Below are 19,747 nucleotides of genomic sequence, written 5' to 3'. Positions count from 1 at the left end.
AGTTCTTCCAATATCAATTGCAGATTATAAAAACCCTCGCCGACAATTTTGTTTGATCTACCATAGGCGTAGATACATAATTTCATAAATTTATTATTTTTATAAATACTTTTAAAAAAATGTAGATCTTATGCGAGTTAAAAGGCAATCGAATCATTAAAAATTGGACAGCATTATACGCGGCTATTTAGACAGATGCACTTGAATGTAATCATACTTGGAACTTGGAAAAAAATCATTATCATACCTCGTTAACTAAATAGACGAGTAAAATGAAACTACCTGTAAGGGAGTTTGGCTTAAACAAGGTACTAGACGTGAACTGAGCCGTTTGTGTACCCCATTCGTTTTTTATCTGGACAAACAAAAGTCAAAACATAAAGGAAAATAATTTTTTTGAAAATAAAATAAAAAAAGAAGTACTTCAATTCCAAAGTATCTTTTTAAATAATCATGGTAGTCAGAATCGTGTGCTCATATCATCTATATAGGGTTAAATAAGCAATAGTAAGGAGCTAGTCTGAGAAGAGTATGACCCTGTTCTTTGCACGGTTTGTCAGTATAATAAATTTAGACCTTTAATAACAGTAAGCAATTCTTTGTTGCTTGTTGGGCCTTTCTTACGATCATTCACAGGAATAGGAATATTTTTTTTGAAATTTGAGCTTTGTTACTACTACTATTTGGTATCTTAAGGAGTTGCCACGAGTGATAGAATGGGTTGTCCATAACGACTACTGACTGTGGTGGAATGTTAGGTAAAAGATGTTCATTAAACCAATCTTCAAATAATTCTGCTGTCATATCTTCATAACATCATAATCAGCTCCATAGTTTCTATTTTTTTTAGCAGATTTTAATAATATAATGCAATTTTTACTATTGTCAACCGAAATTTACTACATCGTGACTGTCGTCAAACCATGTTTCATCTAGATAAATTATGTGTCTATTAGAACTCAGGTAGCCTTTTATTTGTCGCAAATAATCCTGTCACCATCGAACTATCCTTAACGATACAGTTATTACCATCCGTTTATTCAGTTTTTTTGTGTTTAAAACCACATGCTGACAAAACTTGACGCAATGTTTCTAAACTGGTATAATTGTATTTTGGATAATCTGCTACTTTTTGATGTATTACTTTTAAAGTCGCAACACTGTTTGCCTCATAAAAATGTTAATTATAAACTGTCCTACGTATAAGCTAGTAGCTACGAGTTGACTCCGAGACTTCGACGCGTGACAGTGAAGTGCAGTGAAAGCGGACTCAGGTAGTCAGATAAGAGCTGAAACTTTCTTTTTTTGCAAGTAGCTGTGATTTGACACAGCCTTTTATTTATAATGAAAGAGAATACTTCTGCACGAAAGAATTGTGTTTATTAAAACAAATTTGATTGTGCGGACTTAATCCGTTTTTCCAAAACAGCCGTACTGAGTATTTCAGTAAGATAGGAAAACCAAAACAGAGAGTAACTCCAAAAATAGGGAGAAACCCTATGACAGAGGATCGTCTGTCGAAAGACTGAGAAAAAGTCAAGAGACCACAATAAGACGATTAGAAGAAGTGAACAGGAGAAAAGAAATGGAAATTGAGTTGTTAAATAAGAAAACTGAAAAACTAGCTGACATTGAATTGTTGACGAAGACGATAAAAACAAATTAAAAATCTTGCAGAGATGATTATTAATAGAGATAAGCATAATAGCAATTTAGAAAAACAAATTGAAATCCTTAAGAATCAAAATAAGTCCTTAATGGACACAAATCAAGAATTGAAAGCCAAAAACGAATCATTGGACAAAAAAATACAAAAGATGGAAAGAAATCCAACTACAGCAGAAGTAGATGAGACGAAATCTCAACCCAGAGTGAACGAATAAATACAAAATGAAGACAACCCCTTGGAAGGAGAATATATAGAAGTGAAAAAAAAGAAGAAACCAGAGAGAAAATCTTCAGAGGAAGAAGATACATCAACGGACAAACAAGTCCAAGAAGAATTAGAAAAGATAAGAAGAGAAGAACAAAGAAAACAGACAAAAACGGAGAGAAGGCCACCTCCGAAAATACTAAAGTCCCCACTCATGTGGACAGCACTTCGTAAGCAACTAGTGCAAAGGAAAATCGATGCCCAGTGTAAAAGGGAATAAACACGGGAAAAAGAGGATTTCAACAGAATGAAGATACTCCTGAGCGAGTATAAGGAGATTGAGTGGTATACGTACCTACTCAACGAAGAAAAAGAGAGGAAGCTAGTCATAAAAGGACTGGCTGTAAACACCCCCACGTCGAAAGTAGAGGCAGAGCTGAGGGAAAATGGATTGAGACCAAGAAAAGTATGGCAACTGACAAGCCGTACACAAAGAAACGAGGACAACATCCGAAAATTACTACTAGTAGTAATTGAGCCCGCAGAGGAACAAACTTACAAAAAGCTGAGATACCTATACCGCACAAAAATAAGTGTGGTAGAACAAAAAAGGCATGACGGACCTGTACAATGTTACAGATGCCAGGGATTTCACCACGGTCAGAGCACGTGCAACATGGACGTGCACTGCGTGAGATGTGCGGAAGTGCACAGAGCGGCGGATTGCACACTAATAAACAGGACAGAAAAACCAAATTGTAGGAACTGCTGTGGAGAGCACCCCGCAAACTACAGGGAGTGCCCGAAACATCCAAAGAAGACGGAATACAAACCAGCCACGAGCACCACACAAACAGGTCGCAACTACGCACTAGCTGCTAAGAAAACGACAGGAGAAGGAACGCCCGAGCTACTGAGTGTGCAGACACTCATAGCAACACTCATCGCCCAACAGATAAAGTAAAACGGAGGACCAGGATCATTAGATTAAGTTAGGTTAGTAAAAAATTTTCAAAAACACAAAAAAAAATATAATAATAGAAAAAAATACATTTCACAAGATTCACCGAAGGTTTCACCGAAGCAACCCACAAGAGGACACCCCCCGACACGGTAACTCCGCATTTCACAAGCAAGTGCGGAGTTATACATCGGGGACAGCTATAGAGAAGACAGAGGACCACTCGGATTAGATCTTTTCTTGCCCAAGAAGGTTAGAAGAGGTTTACCCGAGGCAGCGAAACACACACACACACACACATTAAGACGTCCAGAACAAGAAGCCAAGAGTTTATAACCAACAGGCTAATCTCTCACTCGCGGATTTATCCGGGAGTGGATGCTTAGAGGGACGGGCTTTCTCACTCGCTCGTGTGTGTGTGTGTGTCCTACGTATAAAATCTTGAGTAGCTTTTTCGACTGATTTTAGTTTTTCTTTACATGTTTTTCGGTTGTTTGAATGATCCACAGCAACCTCTTTCGTGACTCCTCGATAAATGAAAAATTTATGTACTTTAGTTAGTTCAGCAATTATCATTATGATTGCATTATCAGATAGCTTAATATTTTCCTTTTTTAAACTTGCGAATGTATTTAAAATAACTTGTTGTGTTTTTATATCTAAATCTTTATTATTAAATTCATGTCTGTCTTTATTCTCACTACACTGTGCAATTTCAATGTATTCATTTGCCTATGGTCTAAAGAACGCCATATTTCTTTTTATTTAAAGAAATTTATGAATTAAATATATTTTACCAAGCGACGCTAATGTCTGCCAGGAATATTTCGAAGAAATTGTGTACATACGCCTTCCGACAGCTTCGGCCAATAGAAATGCATTTATGTTTACGATTCGATGTTTTCATTGATAAACAGAAACCACGTGAACTGACGGTTTGTTAGATATTTACCGAATTTTATACGGGGAGTAAAGATTATTTTTTATTTCTTAATATTTCTCTATTTATGAAATTATTGATTGACCCTCTCATAACTGTCTTCTGCAATCGATATTGGAAGAACTATTCTTCTGCTCTTTTTTATTTATTATAGACTTGTAGCTAGCAACAGCTTTTCTATTTTAAGGCCATAATGGGTCCAAAGCAGTTGGTTCAGAAAGTAAAACATTTTCAAAAATATTTGAGTCCACTTCTTTTTTTTATATTTTTCCTCGAAAATAAATACGAGATAGGTCATATCGTTAGACTTAAGGAAATTTTCTACAGTTGTGGATTGATATAATTTTCACATAACCAAAGTACAACAGTCCTTATTAAAACTGTAGTAGATCGAGTCTAAGCTGAACAACGACACAGAATCTTAAAACAGTTAACAGGTTATGAAGGCTGCTACTTATGTTTTGAAAAATGGCAACACTGATGTTTGACATTTTCGACGATAGTTACTCAAAACGTATTGTCATAGGAGTACTATTTGCTTCGGCTTTGGTGATGAGACACAATCATGAGCGACCGTGTTTCGTTGGTTTTCCGAATTCAATCTCAGTCGCACTTCCCTACAGGATAAATTTCGTGGTCATCCAAAATCGGATGTTGTGCCAGAAAATATCGATGCAGTGCATAACATGATATTACAAGATTATCATATAACATACCCTGAGATTGAGGCATACTTGGGCATTTGTTGTACTCGCATACATTCAATATTGCTTAAACATTTGACTATCAAAACGATTTGTTCGCGCTGGATACCGCATAATTTGAAAATCGGTCAAAGAAAAAGCTCTTGTGGATTGGTGCGTAGAAATGCCGAGAAAATTCAATCGTGAGGCCTCAAAAGACGTCCAACAAAAGTTGTTCACGCACGAAGAAATTCAAAGCAAATGGTCGCCTGTTTTTCGGAATAACTGAACACCGATCCATTACAACAATGGTCAATTCTGAACGGTAAACCAGCATTTGTTTGCCAGAAGTATTAAAAAAACTCAGGGAAACCAGAAGACGAATCATTCTCCACCACGACAATGCGATATCTCACATATCAGTTCAAACGAAAACGTTTTTGAACAGTCAAAACTTTGAATTGATAGGTCTTCCACCGTTTCCTTCTTATTTGGCACACAATGATTTCTTCTAATTCCTGCAGATCAAAAATAAATTGCAAAGTCAACATTTTTCTATACTTGAAGTAACGGTTGTTGCGTTCAAATCAAATGTTTTGGTGGTACCTCAATCGGAATGGAAAAAATGCTTCGATAATTGGTTCAAAAGTGTATTGATATTCTGAAAAACGATAAAATTATAATCAATTGTAAATATTTGTTTTTATTTGTCTATCTCAAAACTTAAGTGGCAACCCTTGTATCAGTAATAAATAAATAAATAAACATAGTCTGGTTATAATATTTATTTTTCCATGAATGCATAAATAAATTTTCTAACAACTACAACAGCAGCATTCTCGTAAGCAGAATATTCTATCAACTTCAGCAGCTTAATTTCAAATTAAATATTTGATTGGGTGTTTGATATATTCAAGGCTATATGAAGAAGCATCGATATTACACAAAATTCTGTATATTCTCAAAACTTTTTTCATTCCAATTCATCTCTGCTGAGCCTGAATCTTGCAAAGTCTTCAAAAACAATATTATCATCATCATCGTTAGCGAAACTCTTCTCATATCTTCCTTTATCAATAGACTTCATTCTCTTTATGCCTTGAGCACGTTCTTTATCAATAGTACCAGGTGCTGGGTGGAGAAGTTTAAATGGTACATCAGTTACTAACTCTCCTCCTAAAGTACCACAATTCAATTTTACTCTCAACGAATAGGAAATGACGATACCGATCGCATCGATAGGACACTTTCCATCCGGTACTAAAGTCGAACTGGCCAAATTTGCATCGTCGTCACGAAGACGACCATCCAGCGCAACACCTAAAGAAAAATTAATTTTAGATAAGAACAGAAAAAGTTTAATGTTACAAACCTCTGCGATCTTTGTTACTTGATGCAAGAGGTACTAAATACACCACTTTAGTGAAACTGGCTCCCGGAGTGATAGGACAACCCTCTCGAGTTTCCAGACTTGCAACGTATTTAGAAAATTGAGCATTCACCATAGTGACCTAAACAGAATTATGTTTTATTATCAATGTAATCGAAGTGGATGGGTGTTTTCTTTTAACCGATCGTAGAGAACGGATTTTACTAAGAAAAAACTAATTCAAAATGATGATACGTAAACCTTCTAGGTAGATGTTAGGCTGTCTTATCTCAAATATGTACTGGATAGCCAAATGACCGTGGTAAGAATCCACTAGGGTGCGTAATAATTGATAAATTTAAAACAAAGTTTTCTCTGGAATTCGTCTAGTTATAGTATACTAAACATAGAGACACATAAATCTTACGTCTGATGAGTAGCTTTTGACTGACACTTTTCCCTCAAACTCCTCAAGTGAAGTGATCAAGTAAAGATGAAAACTTATTTCACAAATATGTAATATATCGGAAACCTTTTACAAAAAGAAAGGTTAGTCTTGTCAATTTTGTTGCTTCATCATACGTGTATTGAAGAATTAAAATAATAGTAGAAACCGTAGATCGAGAACGTGAGCCGTAACGAAAAAAAATATTAAACTAATAGTCCCGTTGAATATTTTTTTTATTTCAGTTTAACGTGCCTCGAAAGCGCTGGTCATTGGCACACAAAAACAATCATAAGATACATAAGTTAAATAAAGGACTGTTACAAAATCTATTATAATACGTAAATTATCTATATTTTCTCATACAGCTTGGTGGATTTAAGAAACTCTATGATTTTCTTCATTTTAGTTAAGTATCTCCTTGAGGTTGGTTTTCATATCAAACTGCTGGTATGCGGTAGAGTATTCTCCGCAGTTAATGAGGATGTGCTTAACAGACACAGGAACTTGACAACTTTAGCAGACAGGACGACTTTGTGACGACATCAAACAGCCTTCAGTAAGTTTTGTGCGGTTGATACGGAGTCTTCTTATTGTCACAGCTTCTCTTCTATACAAAAAGTTTAGGGAAAGGTGAGAAGTAGATCATTGACAAGCTGAACTGGGATTTCATGAGGATTCTTTGTGGCTTCTTTGGCATGGCGATCTACAGATTCGTTTCCAGTAAATTCAGTGTGCCATAGAAACCAGATGAGAGTTTGGTAGGAATATTTTGGACTATTGGATGGTCGGTGAATATGGTTGTGATTGACTGTATGGATGAAAGAGAGTCAGTACATATGAAAATATGTTTATGGGGAGGAGAATTATATTTAAAAGCTTGAAGGATACTGTATAGTTCACCAGTGTAAACACTACACGTCAAAGGTAAGCGAAAAGAACTTATGAGTTCGTGGTTTGTAGTGACCGACACCGGATTCAGTTTTGGAGGCATCCGTATAGAGAATTATGTCGAAGGATTTTTTATGCAGAATTTCTAAGAATACTTTCTCTACAAGGACGCTAAGGGATTCATGTTTGTTGTAAATGGTAAGTGAGGTATCTACTATGGGAATATTTTTGGTCCAAGAGGGACAAAAAGGCAAATAAAGTGGAAAGGTCAAAGAGAGGTTGGTATTTTGGAGTAGAGGTGCGAGCAATTGAGGGATTGAATTTACAATTGTTCGTGAGTTGGCAGATATTGACGTGGTGATGAGTAGCGAATGGACAGGATTAGAAGGATTGAAAGATACTTTAGCAACATATGACAGGAGAAGAGAATGTCGTCTTAAGAACAGTGGTGGCTCTTTAGCTTCAACATTGACACTAGCGGCGGGGCTTGAGCGAAAGGCACCAAGGCAGAGGCGAAGAGCGGTGTTTTGTATAGAGTTCAATAAGTCAGTTTTAGACTTGGAAGCGGACACACAACCATAGTCAAGCTTTGAGCTAAACTATTAGCAGTATAGTTTCGATGGAGCTCCATTGAAGGTGGCTATGGGTTTTAATTATGTTCAGCCTCTTTAGGCAAATGTCTTTCACATCATGAATATGGTGATTCCAGTGAGACGAGAATCCAAAGTCATACCAAGCATTTTGCACTGATTCACAATAGGTAGAGGGGAGTTATCAAAGAAAATTTTAGGTGAGTAAATAGATATTCTTCGAGAGAATTTTATCAGCATGGATTTATTTCGAAAAAATGCTAATCCTAGGTAGGGGGATCTCTCTTGTAGTAGATTTATTGCGTGTTGGAATAGTTGGCATGTAGAGGGTACGACATATTTTACGGAAGATGGGAAGTTTTCACATAACTCATTTATTGTGATGATAAATAAAGTAGAGCTTAATACTGAACTTTGAGGGATGCCAGTATTTTGTGGATGAGGGAGAGCTTACCGTTTGCGGAATCCCTGAAAATTGTATCAGTTAGGAAATTATAGATGAATGATAATATGTTACCATGTAGAAAGCGCCTTCAAAGTCCAAAATGGTTGTAATGACGTCCTGATGGTTATTTAAACGAAAATTTTTTTGTAAACGATTGCTGACTTCAAAGGTCAAAATCTTTATTTGGTATCCCATACAGGATAGGGGTCTATATAGGCCCAGTCTTGGGCCAAGTATGTACAAATCTGGCTTTAGCTTGGAGGCGTTACTGGCCCAGACTTAATGGGACTCTGGGATGATAATAATGTCCCTTGCTTGGTTCACAAGCCTGGACCAGGCCTGGTTGCCTAGATAAACTAAAGACTGGTCTGTAACGCTGGGCCAGGCTGGTTGCTTGTAAAAATTTTTAATATGTTGTTAATAAAATTATAGTTTTTATTTATGCATTTTACTAATTGATGTACATAAAAATATTGGTTAGGTTAGGTTATAATTAACATATAAAGAATTGAGACTAATTTTCATTAATCTATTTTTATTGTCTTTTATGCATGAAAGAATTTTATTCATAAAAAATTATTACTTTTAATGTTAAGATATCTATTATGGATAAGATATTAGAACCAAACTTTATATAGTTATACAGAGCTCTGCCAAGCCTGGCTGACTTTAGGATGATCGAGGTCGGGTTACGCAGAGTTCAACCAGGCTTTGGTGAATATGGGATAGCCGAGATAAGGTTACCCAGACTAACTCGATTCAAAATGCATATTACAGATGATGAGGCTGTTACAGATATTATGGAAGACGCATTTTTCTACTGGTATATTCATGGCAATTTCACGCTAACATGGAATTGTTAATAATACGCTCATTTACCAATTAAAGTATATGTTCATTTTACACTAAGAAATCTCTTAATATTCTAGGAGTTAATAGAATTTGTATTGATAGGATTTAGATTACATCTTTATCGTGAGAATTTGCTTTAAAGGAATGGCGACGTAAATTGCAATAGTATGCATTGTTACTGTAGTGAAAATTCTCTTTGGTTGCAATGAATTCAGAATCAAGATCGATGAGTTGTCACATATAGTATGGTTAAATAGGCAGTTTAATGATAGGTCAGGTCATATCATTTTTTATCTAAAAACTTATTTCGTCAGCTCCATAATAATTTAGATCAACTTGCTTTGACTTTTAGTGTTGAAGCACCATCTCGTACCATAGTGTTTCGTTGATTTTTTGAATTCAATCATGGTCCCACAGGTCGCTACATGTTGAATTTTCTGAAGATCGTACAAAATCGGCTGTAGTGTCAGAGAGCATCGAGGCTGTTATATTGCAAGATCGTCATGTAACATACCGTGAGGTTGAGGCCTACTTGGACATTAGTTTCACTTGCATACATTTAATATTGTATGAACATTTAGCAATCCAAAAAAATATATATTCGCGTCGTATACCGCATAATTTGACAGTCGCTGAAAAAAAGCTCGGTTCGATTGGTTAGAAATGCTGAAAAAATTCAATCGTGGGGTTTCGAAAGATGTCTAATAGATCGGGACAGGCGACGAATCATCGATCTACGCCTATGAATCTGAAATGAAACAAACATTTTTCTTGCCAGAAGTGTTGCAAAAAATTAGGGAAACCAATCACAGAAGACGAATATTCTCTATCACGACAATACAAACTCTTACATATTAGTTCAAACAAAAACATATTTGAACAGTCGATGATTTCTTTTTATTCCTGCAGAACAAAAATAAGTTATGAGATCAATTTTTTTCTACACTTGAAGAAGCGGTTGATGCGTTTAAATCACATGTTTTGAAGGTAGCTCAATCGGAACGAAAAAAAAAATCTTCGAAAATTGGTTCAAATGCATACGAAAGTGTTTTGAAAAGCTATAAAGCCATACTGAATACACTGTTTACACCACCACTACACCAACCCTCACAATTACACTGTCTTACGCGCGTTTCGATATCCAAGATATCGTCTTCAGAGAGAGGTAAACAGTTTACCTACAGTCCAGTATGGCTCCAGAAAGTCCAACTTAGTTATAAAGCCATATCCAATTATAAATATTTATTTTTATTGTTCTCGAAACTTAAGTAGCAGGCCTCGTATGGATTAATGTATGTTTGAAAAGCTATTTCGAAATCGTATAAGTGAAGTATCTAGATATTGCATATAATTGCAGCGTCCGACTATCATTTAAAAATATTTTCATCGTCTGAAAAAATTAATATATTGTCATTCGTTATATTTAACCATAAGTGTCAGATATGTCCTCATTGATATCAAATGTTGCCTTTTGATAATGAAACCAACAAAAATGATAAATATAACATTACGGACATTTTGCAATAATTCCAAATTTCACGCTTGGAGCGATTTATTAAAAAGTAAATTTAATTTTTTATTTGATCTTACCTCACAATGCTGCACAACGTAAACTTTTATGTTTCTAACTTGCTTTCTCGAATTATTGCTGATCATAAGGTTGGCTCCAATTTTCTCTCCGTGGTAATATATGTCTTTGTCAAGAGTTACTTCCAAATTGATTTTTCCACTCGAAAAAGTGAAACCTTTCGATACTAATGAGCTTGGAAGACGACTAGCACCCTTGATGGCAGGAGCGTATTGTAATTTTTTGATAGCTAGCTGAACGATGCTACGTTTGTGACCTTTGTCATCTTCATTAGAGCCCACGTAGCATTTTACGTAGTATTCGACCCCGAGAGGTTTTCCTTGATCATCTTCGCCTGAATCAAATGGTAAATATGCAATACATACAAAATTTAAAGCCAACATTTCTTTGTGTTCTTGCAAATTCTTATTGAAATTGATATGTTACATTGCTTACCTGGTTGAAGTGTGACTGAGCACGGTGACATGTCAGGAAAGTTGAAGGTGAATGGATAAGCATTTGCACCTAATTTGGCAACGAGCTTCTCCTGTACAGGAGTTAGAGGCTGCTTTTCCTTTATAGGAACCAATTGTTCACTTGCTATTATCATTTCTTTACTGAATTTGACTCCCATGACCTCATCCTCCTCTCTACCATAACGGTAGACAGTGAGAACCTACAAATAATTGGAGACATTCAGTGTTGATGTGAATAGACTAAGGAAAGCTATGGAGCTAAGTAAGAAGAGACTTTCAGATAATTATGATAGAAAAAAAAGTAAAGAAAATCAGGACGAATCGAAGGAGGTTATAAATGATACAAAACACAACAGAATCGAAAGGGAACGGGGAAGAGCTTGAAGACAAAACAAGTCAATACTATCTGACAAACGGTATACGAGCTCTAAAAATAAATCGGAGAAATATTATTTTAATCTGTGTTAACAGATTTCTATTTTGATTTTGATATTCATGGGTGATTTAGGTCGAATGGTGAAAATTTTATGCTCTCAAACGCAATTTGAATCAATTAAAAGAGACCTAAAATTAAGATAATTTATCAACAAATATCGGAATAAATGATATCTACCATTTATCTAAAAAAATTATTTCGAAACGTCAAATTTTTATCTGTCTTTCAAAAATTATTGAAAAAAACTAATTTCAAAACAGAAGAGTCCTAAATCAGGAGCATTTAGAAGTATCAATTATCACAAAGTCATAAACATTATTAAAAAAAAAACTAATTTGAAAACAGAAGAACGTTTTAGAAGTTATATGCATTATCATAAATATATAAATTTGGTTAATTTCTTATTTCATAGACCTTTTGAGATATTAATGCTTCTAAATGTTCTTGATTTTAGGTCTCTTCTGTTTTAAAATTAGTTTTCTTAATAATTTTTGAAAGATAGATATAAAATTGACGTTTCGACTAATTTTAAGTCTTTATCATATTTTGGAAAAATTTGGAGAATTTTCGAAGTTTCAGCTCCAACTTTGGAGCCATTATCAAGAGAAGCGTGTGGGTAGGATAGGGTGGTTATTCGTTTATTGATAACAAATGATCCGATTTCGTGGTCTCAATCTGCCTACTCCACGCAACGAATCACCCCTTTTTTTCGGTTTATTCCAAGGCCTCAATCTGCCTACTCCTTGGAATTTCACCGAGGAAATGGAAAGCATCAAGAACATTGTTGACAGTAACACACTCACTGCTGGTCTTGAGCTAACTGATATACAGGGTGAGTCGAGAGGAGCGCACCAAACTCTAGGAGTGTATTATACACATGAAAATAATGTATAAAAAACTAATATGTTCTTATCCGATTTTCATTTGTTATCAAGTTATGGAGTAATTAAAAATTTTCATCACTTATATCTTAATTTTAACATTTTCAAAGTATGCCATGTTCGAATCTCAAAGGCATTTGATAATTCTGACGTTTTGATGAACTGTCAGTGTCCAGTGAACAGTAACTGAATGTTTAATTTCGAATTTATGTGATTGTTAGTGTTGCAAAATGCCAGATACTTATTCAAATTTAGAATATGCAAATATAGTGTTTGTTTATGGTTTCTGTAATGGAAATGCTACAGCTGCTGCTGAAGAATATCGTCAACGTTTTCCACACCAAAGATATCCTGATAAAAACGTATTTATTAGAGTTTTTAACAAATTGTGCGAGACTGGTAAGCTTCCCAGTGCTAACATATCATCTGAACGCGCTACTCGACAAGGTTTGATAGAATTAAAAAATATTCTGCATCTATAGTAGAAGAAAAGGCAACTACTAGCTCACGGAGAATTGCCACTCAATTGGGAAGTCCACAAAAAAGGGTGACAAACACACTCCACGAACAAGGCTTATATCCTTATCACATACAAAGAGTACAGCACCTACAACCAGAGGATTACGCTGACCGTATGGAGTTTTGTCTGTGGATAAATAATAATCACCATGTTGTATCGAGTATACTCTTTACGGATGAAGCTACATTTACCCGTGATGGCATTAATAATACTCGTAACTATCATGTATGGTCGGACGAAAATCCCTACGCAACAGTCGAAAGCAATTTTCAACATCGGTTTTCTGTAAATGTGTGGTATAATTGACGGTTATTTAATTGGCCTCACAACTACCTAAATTTTTTACAAAATGAATTACAAAGCCTACTAGAGGATGTTTCTGTAAATATTAGAATGCAGATGTACTATCAGCACGATGGAGCTCCTGCACATGTCGCTCGTCAGATCATGCAACATTTGGACGAACGGTTACCAGTGCATTGGATTGGTCGTGGAGGTCCCATTAATTGGCCTGCAAGATCTTCAGACCTCACATCACTAGATTTTTGTTTGTGGGGCTGGATGAAAAATGAAGTCTACAAAATAAAAGTGGACACACGGGATGCACTAATTAGACGAATTGAGAATACTGCAGCCCATATTAAAGAAGAAAGAAATGAATCAATTGGGAGAGCAACAAACGATCTTCGTAAACGAAGCAGAAAATGTTTAGAAGTCAATGGCGGTATTTTTGAACATTTATTGAAAGAACGCTAAGATTAAGAAAATTTTGATGTGATGATTTGTTTATTTGTTAATATGCTATAACTTAAAAACAAATAAGAACATATTAGTTTTTTTTACATTATTTTCATGTGTATAATACACTCCTAGAGTTTGGTGCGCTCTTCCCGACTCACCCTGTATATTCCAAGCTTTCGAATACTTATATATTCATCGTCTGGGTTTCGGCGGTTTTAAATGCTGTAGTTTCTTGTAAAAATATAAAATTACTGGAATCTTAAAATTCAATATTCAAATTAACGATTGATACAATTATAATTATAATGATAATTCTATCAAGTATCATAAACCCTGTATAGTTAAGTTATATGTATGAAATATGTAACTCTTCACATTTGAATAACTTATTCAAAATTATTGATATTAACAATATTATTCAAATTCAGTCAATTTTATGCAATGTCAACAAATACTTGTTGAAAATTATACTTCTGATAATCCTGGCATATTTCTTGGACCCATAAATTTTTCAGCTGTATTAGACGCAACTCAATACAAAGTGAGCACCTAAACAATTAATATTAAAAAAACCTCGAAGGAAATATATAAATGTCTTTTTCATTAGTCTAGGAAATTGATAGTTATCTTTTTTAGGGGATGAAACTAAGGACGTTGCTGCAAAATCTTAACTAGTAGTTGTTTTTAAATGTTTTCGCGATAATGAATGAGTTTGGAACTTCTTCGCTCCTGAAAGATAGATGCATAAGCAATTAGGAGAACAATTTTAAAATTATAGATTATTTGATTTAAAATTTACTTAACCAACTGATTGTTATGATGGAGTAGCTTGAAGAGCTGAAGAGATGCATGAAATAAAATCAATTACAGCAGAGATAGAAATAGTCTAATCGTAAAACTGTGGCTAATTCACCGACGATAGATTAAGTAGCTAATTTAAAAAAAAGATTCTAGCATAGTTATGTGAAAGATACGCCCCACGGGTCGCTTCCGGCTCCTGGGCCGTATCATTAGGGCCCACGATTACAATGTGTCACAGAAAGAAGAATCATATTTTTTTGAGCTTTTAGACTTCATTGGATTCCTCTACAGATGTTTTAAATACTCGTACTCTCAAGTATAGGTCTGTTTATAAGTAAGGGCAGCGCGTGCTTAGACAAGCGAGAGAAAAAGACAGTATCGCCATCTCTTAGCAGCAATCGGAAATATCCTATTATTTTGTCGAGAACCATAGAATCTTTCAGGCGCTTCGAGTCTAGACTAGAACCGTCCTTAACCATATAAAACGTGTGCATCGGCGCGGCGTGAGTCAGTTGAATCGAGTAATCGAAGCGATACGGTTGGAAAAGGATTTTAATTATACTGCGAGTTAGTCATTGTGAATGTATTGTGCATTTGTTTGTGTCGTGTGCGTGCGATATCCATAAATGTTGTGTCGAGTTCCATAATTGTTACGATTTTGGCATAATGTCACAAAAACATAAAGTTGATTCGATCGTAAAATTCGATTGTTATACTGAAAACATAAGATTCGACACATTGTCATCTTTAAAATCTAAACTTCAAGGTCAACAATCAACGTTTACTAAAGCTGATATAGAGAGAAAGATTATCCTCTGCTTGTTTTGCTATAAAATCTGTCTGAGAAGTTCGATGCTCGTACTACATTTTCGAATCGCATGTTCGGTATGGTTTGCCTATAGTTTACACCTCTTCGAATCTATATTCATATTACAAAAGAGCTATTCGTTATATTATTGGTTTAAGCAGTAGAACGCATAGCGAATTCTATTTTGAAAAACACAAAATTCTAATTCTCCCCGCTCTTTTTTTTTCATGCCTATCCTACTAGAAGAAAGAATTTACTTAACTATACCCACTTCTGGTAAAAAATTCCATCATCTTCAGCATGAAATAAATTGTTCAATCAGCTACCTTCGGAATTAAAAATGACAAATACATTTAATTAGTTCCGAAGTTTGACAGACATTTCTGTTGGAAGACCTCATTCTTCTGTGGCAGAATTCTACAATTCACCATAGACTCAATAGAATGGCATAATTCAATTAAGAGTGAAGATATTACTGTAAAAAAGATCCATATTCGAGGATACTTCTTTATTGCTTAAAGTACTTTTTGTCCTGTTAAGACAGATTGCCACATGGTGTTGAAATAATAAAAATTTTGTGGTTTCATTTATTGTTTTTATTTTTCTATTCTATTGCAGTTGGTGGCAAAATACTACGCGATCAACAAGTCTTAGGCAATACAAGTCCGGAGCTCGACGAAGCAGGTATCATATATGTATAAAAATTCACGGAGTAAAAATTTTATTTGGACTTTGTAAAATCGTATTGCTATGCTAAGGGTTGTGTAATAAAAGCTAATGAATATTGAATTCTGGTTTTAACATCACCTATTCCTGTGTATATGTGAGTTCAGTTTCTGATATTCACAGTTTTCCAGATGCTAAATTTCCAACAATTTTTGCGGTTGACAAAGTTACCCCACATTGTGTTTTTTTTTAGAAAATGGTTCCAACGTATAAAAGATAATAGACAAACATTTGCGTAGATCTGTTCTGTTGATTAAAAGTAATCAAATGAGATATACAGAACAGAAGCATCCAAAACCTTCAATATTTCTAGAAGAACCCTAGTAAATAAAGTTACAAGAAACTATGAAGGTCCTGTTGTCAGCAAATCGCCTCGGAGATTGAATGGTCCATTGACGACGTTATAATAGCCAGCTCTGAATATGGCTGCCTCCTAACCATGATAGAATTGCGAGTAGTGCTGAAGAGTCGTTTAGACAAAGAAGGTGTCGGTCTAAAGAAGCTCAAAGATAATTTTCCCTGTGTAGACTAGTGCAAAAATTTTATTCATAAACATAATCATGAATTATCCAACAGACAGTGCCAAAAAATTAAAAAACCAAGATCTGAGAAAAAGGATGAAGAAATGAACAATTACTTCGATAATTTAGAAAGAAACGTGGCAGAAATTCCACCTGGTTCCATCGACGAGACTAATCTGACAGACGATCCTGGATCGTCAAAATGTATTTTCAGAAAAGGGATTAAATGAACGCATTATGAACAAAGTCCTCAATATCCGTCATGTTTGCTACCGCTGCAGAGGGAACTTTGTTTGCCCCATATGTTGTGTATATTATAATAGAACCAAATCTGGATGGTTTGACCATTACAAATTTGAAAACTGGTTTACGAAAATGGTACCGTGGGCCAAAAAAATTGAAGGGCCGAAAGTTCGAAATCGGAAATAATCTATCGACTAATTTTAACATAACAATCATCAGAGAGTGTCAAAGAAGGTATTTGGTGCCGTATAATAATAGCCTACAAAACCAAACATCCACGAGACAGTACAGTAAACAAAAGCACTTTTCCTCATTTATTGAAAGAGCTCATTGAAGATATAGAATTAAAAGACGAACAAATTGATTCAGAGCAATGGGAATATACCTATGTAACAGAGAGGAGGTTCTTTATAGAATGCCTAATAAAAGATTTGATAGAATCAAGACTGATATTAGCGAGACCTTGTTGGATTTCCTTAAGGAAAATAGAGCTCCTTCAAAAGCAAGCATCCCAAAGAGAAAGAAGATGAAAAGAATTGAACCTCGAAAATCTGTTGCAAGTGAGGATTTCACGACAAGTATTCCCAAAGAGAAGAAACATGATAAAGAAACTGAAGAATATGACTGGACGATGGAAATTGAATCTGAGAACAATTTAGAATAGATGAAGTAAATGATTTCCACAAGACTGATGACCGCAATGACGAGCTTCAAGCCCATTGCTCCCGTGATATTGTAGCTAGCAAAACTGGAGATGAATCGAAATTAGTTGGAATTAAAAATTCCGATTTTCTATTTGTAGCACTCTTAGGGAGGAAAAAACAATACAAGCATTTTTTTACACAAGTTATTGACAAAGGAAAACACTGTTGTAATTTAATGTTTCTAAGAATAAAATCACAAAACAATCTTTGTTTTCCTAATATCGATGGCACAGGTATTCGTTTAGTTTCTTTTGTGACTTACTAGCTACTTAGAATAGTTAAGAATTATAATCATTTTGTTACCTAAGAGTTGGTTATTATTATTTTACCAAAGAGTTATTATTAATTTATAAGATTTGTTTGTAGACTTGCGAAAAGGTAAATGATCCTGCATTTTCTTAGAAATGTAATAATGAATTAAGTTTATTGAATTATTTTTTTGAAACACATTAAAGGAGATTGTTAACTTGGCCTATACGCTTAAAAACGTGCAATAATGCCAGAAAATTATCGGCAAAGTACCCCCAAAGTTGAGGTAACTTTGCCAACTTTTTAAACTTTTAAAAATTGGGTTCTAATTTTTTTCATACTATCTAATTACAAAACTATATAGCAAAAATATCAAATTTTCATATAGTTACAGCGGGCTTTATAATTCCCCGCAAAACCATAGATATTAAAAAAAAAACATTTTGTGCAAAGTAATCCGACTATACGGTACTATAGAAATAGAAAAAAGTAAGCAAGTTTCTGTTTTTCGTTTTTTGTGTCTTACAATTAGTTTTGAATGTATAGCTATTATTATATGTTCGTGAATGAAATATATATATTAACAGCAATAAGGAACTAAATAGCGTACCTGTCCAAAAACCTTCCTGCCTTGCAAATATCCATCTTCGACGACAATGACTCCATCGATGGGATCGGTATGATCTAAATGATCTATGAAATCTCTCTTGCTTAGATATACCGTGACTTTACCATTAGGTGTTGTTTTCTTGAAAACCTTTACTGCAACCACCATTTGTTGATTTTTAGATGAAATTAAAAAAGTATATAACTTTGTTTGAATTTACTAGTGGATACTTCCCGTAGAAGTGAAGTTCACAAGGGTTTATCGGTATTTAAATAGTTTCAAAAGGTTTCTTAACTCGATTATTGTGAAATCTAATTGGATTTCTTGGACTAATTGGGATGTACAGGTTTTTGTAATTTTGTTTAGAGTTATGTAAAAGATTATGCTCATTCTGTCACTACTGTGACGGTAACGATTAAGTTTCTAGAATCTTAATTTACGGTGTAAATGAGAAAATGTAAATTTATATTATTGTATTTTAAATAAAAAAAATCCATATGTAGTAATTTTATTTATTGAAATTTTGTGCTCAAACAATAATTTCTTAATTGGATCATTGCGGATAAAGTTCATCAACTAAAATAAGTGAGCAGATTATACAAATAGGATGAAGCTATTTTTATAATATCAAGCCTGCTGTTAAAATTATATACTAATCTAATTATTCCCGAATTTTTTGCATCATGTTCCGGAACACCCTGTATATTGATTAGACTCTTCACTTGTCCATAATAATTCATCAAATTTTTTGAAAACGTTGACGAAAGCTGCCAAATGTCATTGAAAGTGTCAAAGTTTCTCAACTGAAACGAAACACCCTATATTTTCCTATTTTGTTAAGTAGCATTTTTCTTTCTAATTTCAAAAATATATCAATACACGGTTTAGAGTAATCAGGAGAAACCTGGAAAATAGAAAAAAGTCAGAGAATTTATAAAAGTCAGGGACAAAATAGGTGTGATTCCACGTGAATTTGCTGACCCAAAGTCAAAGACGGAAAAGTGTCATGAAAATTGTCAAATTTCACCTATCTGGCAAAAGTATCAAATCGCACCATCCCCAAAGATTTATGAAGCGAAAAACCTACAAATCGCTATGTAAATACGGAATTTTGCATTTAGAAATATATATGAATTTTTACATCCGAGACACGTCTTCCTTTACCAGGAAAATCTGACTTCTCTTTCGAAAATATGAAACTTTTTTATCCTTTCCGAAAGTAGACAACTTCGCGCTCCATTCAGTACAGTTTCTCCATAAGTTGTGTACGGTTCATACTTATGATCTATGTATGGGCCGTTTAAAGTTGGCATGTTATTTATCCTATCCCTCGAAAAACACGAATAAAGGCGAACGGCCGTTTCAAATCGACTTTTTCAAATATAAAAAGCTCTGCTCAGGAGATAAAAAAGTCAGGG

General features: G+C 34.6%; 1 protein-coding gene across 1 annotated transcript; it reads right to left on the bottom strand.

Moving 5' to 3' along the window:
* Positions 1–5,227: 5,227 nt before the first annotated feature.
* Positions 5,228–18,649, bottom strand: LOC130446259 (arrestin homolog). Its single transcript, XM_056782389.1, has 5 exons — positions 18,333–18,649; positions 11,073–11,292; positions 10,640–10,971; positions 5,830–5,968; positions 5,228–5,777 (listed from the first exon to the last, which is right to left on the bottom strand). Exons 1-5 carry the CDS (start codon positions 18,495–18,497, stop codon positions 5,431–5,433), a joined length of 1,203 nt encoding a protein of 400 aa, XP_056638367.1. The 5' UTR covers positions 18,498–18,649; the 3' UTR covers positions 5,228–5,430.
* Between the last annotated feature and the right edge of the window lie 1,098 nt (positions 18,650–19,747).

The sequence above is a fragment of the Diorhabda sublineata genome, chromosome 7 (assembly GCF_026230105.1).
Source record: "Diorhabda sublineata isolate icDioSubl1.1 chromosome 7, icDioSubl1.1, whole genome shotgun sequence".
NCBI lineage: Eukaryota > Metazoa > Arthropoda > Insecta > Coleoptera > Chrysomelidae > Diorhabda > Diorhabda sublineata.
This window is presented reverse-complemented; position numbering and strand designations above follow the sequence as displayed.

Excerpts from the sequence above, each read along its gene's own strand:
- LOC130446259 (XM_056782389.1), bottom strand. The coding sequence starts at position 18,497 with ATGGTGGTTGCAGTAAAGGTTTTCAAGAAAACAACACCTAATGGTAAA. Across the intron at positions 11,293-18,332 it reads GCAGGAAGGTTTTTGGACAG|GTTCTCACTGTCTACCGTTA; the intron begins GTACGCTATTTA and ends AATTATTTGTAG. Across the intron at positions 10,972-11,072 it reads CTCAGTCACACTTCAACCAG|GCGAAGATGATCAAGGAAAA; the intron begins GTAAGCAATGTA and ends CATTTGATTCAG.